Source organism: Ambystoma mexicanum, chromosome 5p (assembly GCF_040938575.1).
Source record: "Ambystoma mexicanum isolate Mex_15411 chromosome 5p, UKY_AmexF1_1, whole genome shotgun sequence".
Lineage (NCBI taxonomy): Eukaryota > Metazoa > Chordata > Amphibia > Caudata > Ambystomatidae > Ambystoma > Ambystoma mexicanum.
The window spans coordinates 295474415-295489696 of record NC_090930.1 but is presented as its reverse complement, the minus strand read 5'-3'; the positions used below and the strand labels follow the sequence as shown (position 1 = coordinate 295489696).

Below are 15282 nucleotides of genomic sequence, written 5' to 3'. Positions count from 1 at the left end.
TTGGAAATACTAAGACAACCTCCATTATCCTCAGGATCATTATTGCAATATGATTACAATTTCTGTTATAAAAAGGTGTGGTTATTATAAAAAGTAACAGGAACCAAACGTTGACTAAAAAAGAATGGGAATATTCAATTTTGTAAGATACACATTCCTAGCGAGAAGGCTGCTTAATATGCGAAATGCAGTACGGCGCATGAATTATTTTGCAATATTCCTTGTAGCTATGTTTTCTACAATGTGTAATCTTTACTTCATTATTCTTAAACTATTTTGTCAAATTATGTTTTACAATATAGATGGAGTGTCCAGCAATGAGACATCTGTTTCTATTCCTAACAAAAGCATGAGTGACATTTTCCCAACAAATTAACCGGCTCAAGAGGGATGCTGGAGAAGATTATCAGGATATAAATGCATATCTTGATAAGTCAACCCATTAAAAAATAACCTATGGTACCAGCACATGAGTAAGGGGGGGTTTCATACGAGAGCTGCTATGTATGTTCTCTCATCCCTTATGCCATTTATAGCAAGAGAAATACTTACACATGATGCAAAGTGTCTCAGCCATCTAGCAGCATACATGACAAGAGGACACTTCTAAGGGAAGTGGGCAACCCTACAATGGATGTCATGCTTACATAAAAACTCAGAAGATGATAAAAGAGCCAAGATGAAAGAGCAAAATGATCCTGTACTCATCAAGTGGTCTGAATAGAGAAGAGATGGAGATTGTTGAACAGAAAAGACTGGATTGTGCAGATACATGGGAAACATCTGGATTGCCAGGATGCTGTAAGTGACTTCAATTCAGCACTCCAACTAAGTCAATGCCTAGTCTTGGATTCCCAAAGGAAGCCCTAATTTATATATTTTTATGACAAGTTCATAAATCTGGATGATGAACCCTTATATAACGCCCCTCTCTTTGAATCCCCCTGACCTCACTGAGCCAAGAAGTAGGTTTGTTTTGCAAATTAAAAGATTTATTTGAAAAATTAAACAATATATATATATCACACTTTTATGAATAAATTAATATTTGATAGCACTCTTATGAATATGACAGTGATCAACAATGGATAATATTATAGTAGCACAATTCTTTAATTACTTAGGAGTTGGTATAGAAAGGATAAGGGAGCAGAGAATACTTTGTATGGTTTCAATGAAAAGCAATGATGGAAAGAACGCAGCAAAGAAATAAACTGATATGGTTTCAACAATAGATAAAATGATCACTTTTTTCTTTATGACAACTCACACCCCCCCTAGGCAATATGAAGAGATGGAAATGAGGGCCCCAAGGTTTTCAGGAATACAATCAAAAGCAGTTCAGTTCCCCCCTAGCAAGCTTAGAGCAACCGGTATGCTTTTAAACAGTCAAAAATACTTTTACATGTGATTTGCAAGGAAGTGAAAAATATGCTCAAAATGATTTTAATTTCCTATAGGAGATTTAGGGTAGGTGCCAGCTACTTTGAATCAGTTCAGGTCAACACTAGTAATGATTCAGGAATGATTATCAGATTGAAAACGAATTTCAGCAGTGCAAGCAAGAGACAGCTATTTTTAACATGTGGTGAAATTGAGCTAGTTTGCAATTCGCTGCACTTTTTCCGAGTGCATCGATCGCGATTACGGAAAAACTATGTGCATTGGAAACTGAGCGTGCATACAGCCATCCCTAAGCTGAAACATAACTTCCCCTTTCAGCTTCTCCTATTTTAACATTTGTGGAGAGGAAACGGTTTGCCTAAAAGATAAATGCTAAGCCATTTTAATCTCACAGCTAAATCCTGCAGCTCTCCAAGAATCAGTGTACATGTTTCAATGTTAATGACATTTTAATGTTGGGGTGGGTGGTGAGAAAAAACAAATGAATGGGGTTGCCAGCCAATCAGGGAGCTCAGAACGCAGACTGACACTCCTAGTGTCAGACCGCTTTCCAAGCCTCTGATGGCTGGTTCACTTGCCTGCTATCTTCCCCCCGCCGACCCTGTTCTTTTTTTCCCTCTCCCTCCCCCATCCCCAGCTGCAGCTCCTGTCAGCTCCTGTACCAGTGTGGCCACCATGGAAATGGAAGAGGGACTCCATAAAACCATTAGCACCTATGTAGTGTACTAGACGGGTGCTAATGGCGATATGCCCCTAGGTGGATCGGCCCACCCTGTGGGTAATGGCATGCCACCCTCATTAAGGGACCCTCACTTTGCTCAAGCCCTTAACTAGGGCGCACTCCGCTACCCACAGGGTGGGCCCACCACCTTGGGGCATATCGCCTCATTATGTACTTAGTTAATTAAGCATACAAACCATTTATCACAGAAATGCTTGTCATATAAAAAGATCGGTGGCCATCCATATGTTCCCAAAATGCTCTTTGATTTTACGCAAATCATCCAGGAAGTTATTTGTCCCCTTACACTTCCTCATAGTGCTATTTTGAAAGAGTACATTAAGAGTGTATTAGACTTCCCATCTTGAAATGAACAAGTTTCATCAGAAAAATAATGTATATGGTTATTCTAGGTTTTGATCATGTGCTTTGTTCAGTAAGACAAGTGTAAAGTTATCAAGACTACACTACATGCTAGAGGTGATCATTAAAAATGAGCATTGCAAAATTTAAACAAGCATTGGCAATGCCAACAGTTTGTGCTTTTGTGTTGGCATTGTAAGAGGTACTTGCCAGCCACTGCGGTAGTGGTATTAATTGGCTATTGATTGTAGCAGGTGCAAAAAGTTGTGAGCACCTAGGCATCTAACAGCAGTGACTGGCAACTGCTGTTGACTTTGCCAATGCTTGTTTTTAACAGCACTTCGATGAAGGACATGCAGAGTGCTTGTAAAGTGGCTGAAGGTAGGCCTGGTTAAGATATTTTTATTACACCAGCAGCACGTTTAGACTCCAATGAAGTCATTTAGTCTCAGAAGACTGCTTTGAAAAAACACTGGCAGGCACTTCGGGTCTACAGTTTGATGGTAAGACTTGGTTAAGGTGAGCTCAAGGAGTTCCCATGAAGATGTGTTTTGGTTGAGAAGGGGCAGCAATTGGGTGGGAACCGTGATACGGATTAGCATGGTGAGTAATCAAACACCTTAAAGCTTTGCGTCCCTCTTCATAAGGCATTTCTTCCTATCTGTACTATAATAAAATAGTTTCTGCGCAATCAGCATCTAATAGCCCAAACTAAAAATGGGACTGGACTAATCTCTCCGAAATGGAATGGGCATGTTGGCATGTATGCAATGGCAAGATAGGAGACTCAGTGCTACCAAACAGGGCAAGGTAATATGAGCGAGAAACCATGGGGACATCAGGGAGCCCTGATAATGCTATTGATTATTCAGCTTTCAGGAATTCAAATGATCAGGGCTTTATGTTGGCAGGGCTCTCTCCGAGTATAGTCAAACTGCTGGTGCTCCCTCGCCTCATTTCTCCATCCTTAAACTCAAACCAGGGCGGGTGACGGTAATTCAGTCTGCAGGGAGTGCTTGTCCAATTGTCTTTTTTTGTAGCAAGTGGGTCCTTTTGTTCGTAACTAAATGATTGGGGCTCACATATTTACATTAAACACCACCTGTGAAAGCCAGAGGACTTGCACGGTGTGTAATGGCTCTGTTAACGCCCACCAGCCCTAGCCAGCATAGTGGAATGTGATAGGGATCGTGGGCGTTGCAGCCAAAACATCCAGAGAGCAGGAGGTTGCAGACATGTGCCTGGTGTACACCATTCTTTTGTATCGCGGTTTACCTTCAGTCACTTCGTTTATAAGCAGTTTGCGTGTCCTTCACTGAAGTTCTGTTAAAAATCAGCACTGGCAAAGCCAACATGTTTGGCTTGCATACAGGTATTAGATAAGCGTCTGCTAGGCACTGCTATTATATGCCATGGGACTTTTGCCATTTTGCAGTTGCTACCATTAATGTGGCAATAAGACCTGAGGCGGCGGGCCAATATTGCCCCAGGTAATGCCCCAGGGGCCGTAGTTACAGGCCCTAGCGTAGCGAGGGCCTTAACAATGCCCCCGGGGCATTACCATAGGCGGTATTGGCCCGCTGCCGAGGGTCTTATTGCCATTAGCACCCTGGCCTGTTAGACCGTGGTGCTAATGGCATTTTTTTTCTGTTTCGCTTGTTTCGAAACAGACAAAAAAAAAAAAAGAAAAGAAAAAGATGGGCGACAGGAAAGGGAAAACGTGTTCCCAGCGTGTTCGCTCCCAAGACCGGAATAAAAAAGAAGGTAAGTGGGGTTGGGAGGGTGGAAGGGAGGGGGACAGGAAAAAGAAAAAAAAAGTACTGCGGTCTCCGGCGGGGGACGATGGAAGCCTCCAGCCATGAGGAGGCTTGGAGCGGGGATGGCCCCACTCCGAGTCTCCACACGGCTGGAGGTTTCCATCGTCCCCTGCCGGAGATCGCAGGATAGAAGGTAAGTCGGGTGGGGTGGGAGGTGGGAAGTGGGAGGAGGGAGGAAAAAAAATTCTTAACTGAGTCCCCGGCAGGGGACGAAGGAAGCCTCCAGCCATGGGGAGGCTCGGAGTGGGGATTGCCCCGTTTCGAGCCTCCTCATTGGCTGAGGGGCTGCCACACCCCTTGCCGGGAACAGAGTAGCCGGTACGCACGGCGTAAAAGGGAATACCATGTGGTATGGCTTGCAAATGAACCAATCACCACGCAGTATTCTCGTTGCGTCGTGCGTGCCGGGTGCTAATGGGCTATTAGTACCATTACGGTAGTGCCTGGAAAATGCCTTTCCCTTGCCTACACAAAAGCCAAAACTGTTGGCATTGCCAATGCTTGTTTCTCTAGCTTGCAACCTGGCTGCTTCATAGGTGCCAGAAGGTTCCCCGCTGAGCTGTAGAGGGAAGCAGTGTGACCTCATCTAAGAGCGCTTTCCTTTCACTTCGCACCTGATGTTGTTTACAAACCGGAACTGTACATGAGATCATGCGGAAGGTGTGGTTGCTTTTGCAGTCTCTGGAAAGTGAAATGAATGTTTTTTTTTTTGCCACCCAATGGCCAATGAGAGACCAAAGGTTTCTCCTGGGCTGGGGGCTGCCACCCTCACCCTCCAATCCTGCTAGTGCTGGACCTGAAAACAGGTTAGAGATATGAGAGGAAGAAACGTTGCACTGGTGCAAGTGCAATTGTGAACAGTGTTTGACATTGCCCTAGTACAAGCAACACATTCTTGCAATGCATATTTACACCAGAGCTACTGCTGCCCTGATGCTAATGTGTAACAGTGTTAACACTGGGGAAAACGTTGCCCTGGTGCACACATGCATTGAAATGATAGTTTTCTTGCACCAGGCATTTCTGAAATGTGGCCCCAGATGTAATTCTCGGGCTACACTGGGCCTCATTACGACCCAGGCGGTAAGTTACCGCCTGGGCCGTGACTTTACCACCATGGCGTAAACTAGGTTTACGCCATGGTGGTTGGCGGATTTACCGCCCCATTCCAACCTTGGCGGGGCGGTAAATCCCCATTTTCCCATTTTCCCTTCCCCATTCCCATTTTGCCCCATAGGGCATAATGGGAGTGGGGAAGGCGTTAATTACGCCACCGTAAATTACGGTGGCGTAATTAACATCAAGGTCCCTTAGCGCCATGGATTTTAACACCTGCTAAAAGCAGGTGTTAAAACCTCCATGGCGCTAAGGGACCTCGTAATCAGGCGGTAAGGGTCGGCGCTGTTTACGCCGCCGTAAACCCCTTACCGCCTGAGTCGTAATGAGGCCCACTGATAGCCGAGTGAAATATATTGGTAGCGTCCCTTTATTACCGAAACGTTTCACTAGTGCAAGAGTAATCAAGTGTAATCACCAGTGGGGAAACATTTTCTGCAGTGCAAAAACACTTTCTTTCAGTATATTTTTGCACCCGGGCAAAGGATTACGACTAGGGCAAACACTGCCCTGGTGCAAAACGGCATTGTAAGAATATGTTTTTGCACTACGCCAATATTACCCTCGTGCTTATTGCACTTGCAGCAGCGCCAATGTTCTGTATTCTATTTTCAATCTAGATAAGGACCTGTCTCCACAGGAGTCCTGACATGGCCACGTGGAGACAGAACCGTGCAACCTAGAGCCATGCAAGCGATACCATAACAGCAGGAAATAGCCCACCAGAGGCAAGTATCAATTATCAACCCTGAAAGATTTGGGAAATGCACTTGTTCTGCCCTAAAATGACAACGTGTCATTTTCCAGGAAGGTCGTGTGTTTATCCCCTGAATGCAAACGTTTCCTTTATTAGTGAATTAATTCAGACCGTCCACGCACATCGGATGTTCATTTTGTAAAATGTATTTTGTTCCCAAATGCTGGCTTTTCATTGTAATAAAACTTATTTAGTAGCCAAACATGAGCTTGCCTTTTTCTGAATATTCACTCTATTGTCCAAGAATGCCAACTTTTCATTGTTACTAAATAGAGTCATTTTCTACTGAAACTTTGCCTTGTCATTGTCACTAAGGACTCCCATCTTCCACTGGCCTCAAGGGCAGACAATACCTTACATCCTCTTATGCAGCACACTTCCATATGTGCCAATGTTTCACCCAGGGGTGCTTCAATTATCAGCTTCCCATCTACCGGTTTAGGGGCGATTCACCTGCCCCTTTATCCCCATGATATGCCAGGAGAAGCGTCATATGCTTTGGGGAAGCCCTGCTGGAGAATGTGCTTCCTCTCGCTTCCGCTCTTTCTCTATTCTTGCTCCACTTGCATGGAATCCTCTTCCCCTGGACATGTGAGAAACAGTCCATACGGATTTGTTCAAAACCAAATAAAAGCCTATCTCCTTGCCTCTCTAAGTTACCCTCCTAACCTACCTCTCACCTGCCTGCTAGCTAACATTTTCCCCTCGTCTCTTACCTGCCGCTGTCCCTCACTTCCTCTGCCTCCATTCTAGCACTTCACCCATAATGGTCACATCCCGAGCACAGCTGGCCATACCGCCTACCTGCACTTAAAAATGTCCAATGTTGGTTGTCCTTAATCTATGTATGTCCACTCATGCATTGTCCCCAGTAATTGTTCCATTTACTCCCCTCCATAACCTGGTTAGAATGTCCCTCAAACTCACCCCATTGTAAGAAGCTCACTGCTTCCCGGCAAATCTGGTTTGTTGTCTATTGCACTTTCTTTTGTGATCAAAAGAGCATTGTTCCTCTTGTATATAAATAAATAAATAAATAAATACATACATACATTTGATGGGCAGATTCATGTGCTCAGATTTATCCTCATATCACCCCACCGGTCCATGCATCACCATATGTGCATATATAACACCCCCATATGCCAGAAACCATTTTCTATGCCCGTGTGTGGCCCAATTTGTCCATCCCCCACTATCAAATTCCCGGACAAGCTCCATATGAGAAATGTGTGCCTCACAAATGTCAGATGGTACTATCAGATGCCCAGGTACTCCCACAACTAATCAAAAAAGCCTGTATTGATCTCACATGCCAAGGATCCCAGGAGTTCCTCAAAGATCCAAGGAAACAAGGCCATATACACACCCACCATATGCCAAGGAGCACCATCATGCCTGGTATGCCCAACGACATGGCAATAGTGCAATGCATCCACAACCACACGCCAGGTAGTGGCAATATGTTCAGGCATTCATCATCTGCCAGGTAGTACCATGAAATGGCCTTGTGCTCATGTACCTCAGCCTTGTGCCCATGTACCTCAACCTTGTTATAGCTAGTGCCAACAAATGCTCAGGTAGCATCATATGCATGGCAATGACATAATATGACTGGATACACCACGCATGCATGCACACACAAACACACACAGGCATATGCATACAAACCCGCACAACACATCATTCAAAACCACAGTTGCACTGGCATGAGGAAACTGGCACACCCACTTAGGCACTCACATAAACACGACCCTTCACACACACCTCTTGACCTGGCTCGGTCACCCCCACCTCTTGTTTTTATTCACCACAGCCTACTGACTGCTGCTACATAGTTCCCAGCACAACCCATTCCAATATGTAGGTGCTTATGCAGCCCTTGCTTTTTTGTTGCATTCTGGGACTTGTAGTTCCACTTTTCCCATTATAAAACGTGGTCTACAATTCCCAGAATGCAAAGGAAGAAACAGGACTGGATAAGCACCTACATATTGGACTGTGTCATGTTGCAACTAGCTAGACACTGCCACCTCCCATTTTCTCCTCTTCAGTGCTCACTTCTCAATCACCTAAGACTGGTCTGCTTGATGCTTGCTTGCAGACATGGACAAACAGGGATTAACAATCAATGACAAAAGCAACCTATCCTGTTTACTGGAGATGCTTGTGTATTAATTTAGAACATCAGAATTGTGTTAATCTCTCTAGAGCCCCAGTGAAGTCAAAGGCTGGAATCATGACAAAGAACTTCACCAGAAAGCATTTACTGGGAATTATCTACAAAATTAAGTATTTTAACTATTAATTATGGGCGTGTATTGTAGGTGAGGTGTATGGGTTGTATGGGAGAGAAGAAGCGGTAGTGGGTTTTGGGTAATCTCTGTTTATGTGTAGTTATGTTCTTGTTTTCATTCTAAATGTATCGCGTGTTTCCCTTGTTTCCGGTTTATTGTTTTTAGATGCAGGGAGTGTGTGGGTTGGGCGGTGAATTCTTGGAGGGGTTGTTAAATGGTTGATCTGTGTTTATCCCAGAGTGTTGGAAAGCCACGTTTTTAGACTTTTCTTGGAAGTAAGGTGGTCTTCCATCAATCTAATTTCCTTAGGGAGCCAGTTGCATAGTTTGGCTATCAGGTAGAAAAAGGCAGTTCGGACGAATTTTCTTTTCTCATATTGTCTTGTTTCTATTAAAAGGTGGGTGATGGATTTTAACTCTTTCCTCGGCTGGTATCGGGTGATTTTTGTTTGGATGAATTCAGTTCCTTGTCCGTGTAGTGATTTATGGGTAATGCAAGAGGCTTTAAAGTTGATGTGTTTCTTTATTGGTAGCCAGTGTAGACTTCTTAGGGCCGGTGTGATGTCATCTCTTCTATGTATTCTCAGGAGTAGTCTTGCTGCAGTATTGTGGATGTGTTTTAGTTTTGAGGTGAAGCTTTTGGGCATTCCCAGGTATAGACTGTTTGCGTAGTCTATCCTTGATAAGACCAAGGAGAAGACTATGAGGGTTCTGTGTGCGAAGATGAGGTATGGAAAGATCCCTCTTATTAATCAGAGGAGGTAGGAAATTGTTTTAGCTACTGTGTTGACTTGTGGTTCCAAGGTGAGGCCATTGTCCATGAGGATTCCTAGATGATTATTTACTGCTTTTGACATCTTAGGGTTGGGTTCCCATGGTCAGGGACCATATGAGGGATGTTTGTGTTGGACTGTTTTCTTGTGGGGCGATTATTATTACTGGTTTGGTTGGGTGTAGTTTGAGGTTGTTGTTTGCCATCCAGGTGTTTATGTCATTGAGGCATTTACTGAGACCATTGTCTGGGTTATTGTCGTCTGTTATCTTGAAAATGAGTTGGGTGTCGTCTGCGTAGTTGTAGGCTGTCAACCCATGGCCTTGAATGAGTTTTACTAAGGAGTCATATAGAGGAGTGCAGAGAAGCTTGGCCCTTGTGGTACACGGCAGGTAATATGTTTTGTGTTTGATGTGAATGGTGGAATGTGGATTCTATCTGTTCGGTTGGTGAGAAAAGATTCCAGTGATTGCAGTGCAGAGTTTTGTATACTGGATCTTGATTAGCATTGTGTGCCTGATCGTGTAGAAGGCAGCAGATATGTCCAGTAGTATGAGGGCCGATTGGGTGTTGTTCTCAGTGTTTATTTTTAGGTCATCCCATATAGAGAGTAGAGCTGATTCAGTTCCTCGCATGGGTTTAGAACCAACCTGGGATTTGTCAAGTATTCTGTTGCTTTCTTCGTGATTGCTATGCCCTTGCTATGGAAGAGAGAGATTGGGGAGATGATCAGCATATATCAGGTCAGCAGACTCTGCAACACCCTGCCATAGGCACTGAGAACCTTGTCTAGTCAAGGGTTATTCAAGAAGACCTTGTAAACTTTGCTGATTTCCGAGGCTTTCTTTGCTTGAACATCTGGTCTGTGACTTTCCCTTCTAGATTTTGTTTAACGTTAGTTAATTCTCTCACATATGCTTAGAATCAGGGTCCCCTGTCTATGTGTGCTATTATTAATGAACACACATAAATACATTGAATTGTTAAAGGCCAAGGCAGGCCAAAAACGAATTCAAGGATGCCCACTCTGCTGGCTGCATAGAGCAGTTGGCAAGTTTGCTTTTAAAATAAAATCACTGTAGTGGCTGTGACGTTAAGTAGGTAGACTTGTCAACAGAAGAGCTACTGAAGCTATCATTTTCAATTTAATGAGCCCGCCTCTCTTTTCCTACTATAAATAAATCACCTTTGGGTTAAGCAGAAACTCTGCCGAACCTTACCTTGAAGGACTCCTGCGATGGCCTGGATGCTCCTTGCCACAAAACTTCGACGTTGTTCTTTCGGGAACCTAGAAGATTGAAGCAGAAGGGTTCAATCAGAAGCGACAACATCCCTGACTCAAGAGGAAATTATCACAGAGGTTTCCGAAGCACTATAGAACATTATCAAACATACTGTGCATATGTTATTTCCAGATTTTGATGGAAGGATACATTCCAGCAATTATTGTGCAGGACGGGCTGCAATCAAAATGAATAACAATACTGCTCCAAGCAAAATACAGAGAGAATTATGAAATAGTCACATTTAATTTTCTTGCAATGGTGGTTTATTAGTTCAACATTGCTCGCTGAGATCCTTATCATTACTAAGCACTAATGGTATGATATTACTTGTTGACATGACCTCTGTCTCTGTGAGAAGGTGTCAGCAAGAGGGGACGGGTCTGCGAATCATGGTAAAGTGAATGGCGGGCAGATCTGGGAATGGCTTGATGTTAGCCATTTCCCTGGCCTTGGGTCGCACATGTGCGCGCTCGCACACACGAACACACACATACTTGTATGTTTGTATTTGGGAATTTATAACACGCATATCCTCAACAGAACCGGGCAAAAAGATTACACCTGGGCACAAATATTAAAACAGCATAGAAACAGAGAGCCAGCATTGTCTACTATTTTAAATGAAGAGATGAGTTTTCAATTTGTTTCTAAAGTCCAACACCGACTTAGTATTGCAAAGATCATGAGGTAGGGCATTCCACGATTTTGGCCCTGCATAGAAAAAAACTATGTATCTACTATTCTATCTAACTTCATATCTATGTATCTGTCTATCGGCTATCTTATCTATGTATCTATCTATCCATCTATCTATCTACTACAGTATCTACCCATCTATCTACTAATCTATCTATCTATCTATCTATCTATCTATCTATCTATCTATCTGTCTGTCTGTCTGTCTGTCTGTCTGTCTGTCTGTCTGTCTGTCTGTCTATCTATCTATCTATCTATCTGTCTGTCTGTCTATCTGTCTATCTGTCTGTCTGTCTATCTGTCTATCTGTCTATCTGTCTGTCTATCTATCTAACTATCTATCTAAAGAGAAAGATATGGACACGTCCTAACTTGCCGAGGGAAGCATTGACGTCCAGCCAGTAAAAGGGCACTCATGTTTTCTTCGAAGTAAGTCCCTGCATTTTTTCCACCTGCAGCTTTCTGAACTGCAAGGCAGTGCTCATAACATACGCCGCCCTCTCCGCTGCTGGGACCATGTTGCGCCCCCCCCCATTCCCTTTGTACTGTTGTTAGGGTGCTGTAAAGCGCTTTAAAAATACAAATGATTGTAATTACGATAAGTCCAGTAATCGCTGTGTAATGTAATGTAAAATGTCACTACCACTGAGCTTTTTACAGGTAAGACATGTTAATGGACTTTAAGTATGATCAAACGTATATAATTTAATATTGAAAGGATTCAATTATTATTTGCAAAATGCTTTTAAATGACTAAACCCAAAGAGGTAGGCCAGAATGAAAATACCTGACTCTCCTGACAAATATAGGTATATTTGGACCTTGTCATGCCAACGACCTCTTCTTGCAGTTAAATAGGCAATGAATGTACAGATAGCCTTGCCTTCGGTCAAATGCATGATGGGAATTCTGGTATTGTGTCCAAATGGCCATTTGACTGACTGCAGCTTAATTGCATTCGAACATGTAAATTAACTTAAATTGGACACACTGTCTATTCTTTTCCTAGCGGAAATTGTTGCCCACGATGCTAATGCCACATTCTTGATGGCAGCCTAATTCTGCACAGTATTATCACCTGAATTCTCTCCATATTACTGTAGTGCAGAGTGCCACGCGTCCTCAGGGATATGTCAAGAGATGCAGTCTGCAAATAAGCTTTTACTATAACAAGATTAGCCACACTCCGACAGGAACAACAACAATAACATCAACACCACCAACAGCTACCACATTATCCTTACCGCCTGAGGTAATGCACCTGGGGGACTGAAGTTACTTAACGGTGGCCCCGGGGGCATTACCTTAAGGAGTTATGGCCTGCCGGCGAGGCGGTTATTGCCATTAGTATTCCGGGGTTTGCAGTCTCGAGAGACTAGCTTTCTGGTGCTTGTAGCCCTGGAATACTAATGTGCTGACAAAACATTTTCAAACAGCATTTCTTTTGCCATTTGAAAAGATGTCCTAGCAGTATGCTTTAGTTCTAGGAACACTAGAATGCACGTACTGCTTCATTAGTACGGAGCAAAAGGGCGCCATTTTGGGACAACTTGCTCCGTACTAATGAATGGGAGGAAAATAAACATTAAAAATGGCCACCTTGTAAAAGGGAGAAGGGACTACGTGTGGTCCCTTCTCCCTTTCTATGGTCGCCTGAAAAAAGAAAAAAGAGATTGTACCCGGTGCACGGAAATGAGCCAATCCACGTTAAGTGTATCCCGTGGATTCCCCCCGTCAGGTAATAATCTATAATCAAAAACAAAGAAAATCCAAACATGGACTAGTTTTTTAAAAAAATGCAGCGCAGTGCAAGGGTTTTAATGGAAAGATGTATATGAATCAGTAACTTACATATCTCCCAGGTGTCTGTCATTTGGATGTTCTGAATGTTACTTTCATTTCATATTTCTTTAAGCCATTTGTGTCTGCGATCCAAGTTCATTCAGTGCAGTGATCACTGTACCTACCATGTGTCCTCCATCTCAAAGCCCTGCCCTTAGGTGTCTCTACAGCACGTGTCTCTGCAAAGCATAACTCTGACAAGGGCCTCCTGCTCCCCTTATTCCTGGGACTCTACCTTCTCTAGTGCACCGTTACATAACGTGTGTACGTCTTCTTCCCACCCTGTCTGAAGCGCTGCATTCAAAAAGGGTTCCTATGTGCGTTCAAAAAGTACTCATATCTGCATCTTAAAGTGCATACATAAAGTATTTCTTTGTGCAGTCTAAAGGTACTCTCATGTGCATCCTAAAGTGCATTCAAAATGTATTTCTTTGTGCATTGAAAAATTATTGCAATGAACATTTCAAATTGTTCCTATGTGCATTCAAAAGTTCTTTTATATGCCTCCTAAACTGCATGCAGAACGTATTTACAAAAACATTTCAAACAGTATTCAAAATAGCATTTCCATGAGCATTCAAGAGGTGCTCCTATGTGCATTCAGAAATTAGTTATATGTGAATTAGAACCTTACTATATACATTTAGAAAGTATTAATACTGGAATTCAAAAAGTATTCCCATTCACAGTGCATTTATGAAGTATTTATTATGAGCACCCAAAAAGTGTTCTGTATTTGATAAAATTATATTTCCAGGAGCATTCAAAAGAAATCATGTGTGCGCTCTAAAGGGCATTCAAAATGTTTTCTATCGGCATCCTAAAGTATTTCTGTGCCCATCCTAAAGTGCATACATAAAGTATTTCTATCAGCGCTCAAAGGAGCTCATTTTGGAAGTACCGGTAGCATAAAGACAGGCGTAAGGAAGTTATGCCTGTCTTAACACCTCCATTCAAGCCATGGGGAATTGTTATTGTTTTTGAAGGCGGAGGATGGGGGCGGAATGGGAGTTAGGTTTCTGCTTCCAGTTTGCCATCCACCATCAAAAACAGCTTGGTTTCACGCCAGTATGAGATTTTCATGCTGGCGTAAAGCCAATGATTTCTTATGTAAACTGCCTGCCTTTTACAAGCAGGAGGTTTCAATAGGGAATCATTGTAAACGCTGCCTACCATGCCCGTACGGCAGGCAGCGTTTAAAATTATGACGACTTTCTGTGATGCATGTCAGACAGCGTTTATTTTTCATTGTGAACACTGCTTACCATGCGCGCATGCCAGGCAGCGTTTACTTCTGTGAAGGCCAAAAGCGGCATACACGCTTGTATGCAGCCCTTTGCCCTTTACATTTGCACCTTGCAGTGAAAATGATGAAAATTTGGCACCAGCGAACTGGCTACGCCTCAGTGTAAAAGTACCATGTTCCTGCCGCCAAAATGTGTCCCTATTTGCATTCAAAGAGTGTTCCTAAGTGCATCCTAAAGTGTATTTAAAACACTTTTCTATGAGGCCTCAAAAGGTTTCTGAGCATTCTTAAAGCGTTCCTGTGTGCATTCTAAAGTACTTTCATACAGTACTTTCATACAGTATTTATATTTGCATTAAAAAAGTATTTCTTTGAGCACGCTAAAAGTGTGTTTATGTGCAATCAAAAAGGTATGTCTATGACCCTTTATAAATGGTGCCTATGTGCACCATGAAGGGCATTACAAATATTCCATGAGTATTCAGAAGTGTTCTGATGAGCATTTGAAAGGCTTTCTGATGTACATACATGAAGCATTCCTATGTGCATCTTTATGCACAACAGACTCCGAGCCCATCCGGGTACTATCCATGTGTGTACTGACCCACACCAGTTGCAGAAAACAACGGATAATGTCTTGCTCATGGTAAGCCTAGCTGGGCTCCTGATTCATTACCCGGAACATCAGCTCCTTTTAAAAATGGCTGCCGCCACCCCAGCCTTGCTGCCTGAGACCTTGCTGGCCTGCGACCCGCCTCCGCAATCGGTGGATTGGCTGCCCGTGACTACCATAGAGGCTGATGCAGGGAGCCGGAAGGTCAAGCTGGACCCCAACAAAAGGCCCACCTCAAGGGCCAATGACCCCTGTTTGGGCCTGTCGGGGAATGGCTGGCTCCCTGGCACACTAACGTTTCCCATTCAAAAGCCACTGCTTTCAACACCCCCACCTTTTTCGGAGAGTCAAAT

At 43.3% G+C, this 15282-nt stretch overlaps 1 protein-coding gene across 4 annotated transcripts in view; it reads right to left on the bottom strand.

Annotated features, from left to right (window-relative positions):
• NRK (Nik related kinase) overlaps positions 1-15282 on the bottom strand; it is a 1461188-nt gene that overhangs the window by 447039 nt on the left and 998867 nt on the right. For all 4 annotated transcript variants that reach the window (XM_069612728.1, XM_069612727.1, XM_069612725.1 and 1 more), the window contains one exon: positions 10467-10534. In XM_069612728.1, the coding sequence (XP_069468829.1) occupies positions 10467-10534 (68 nt within the window). The remainder of the gene's footprint in view (positions 1-10466; positions 10535-15282) is intronic.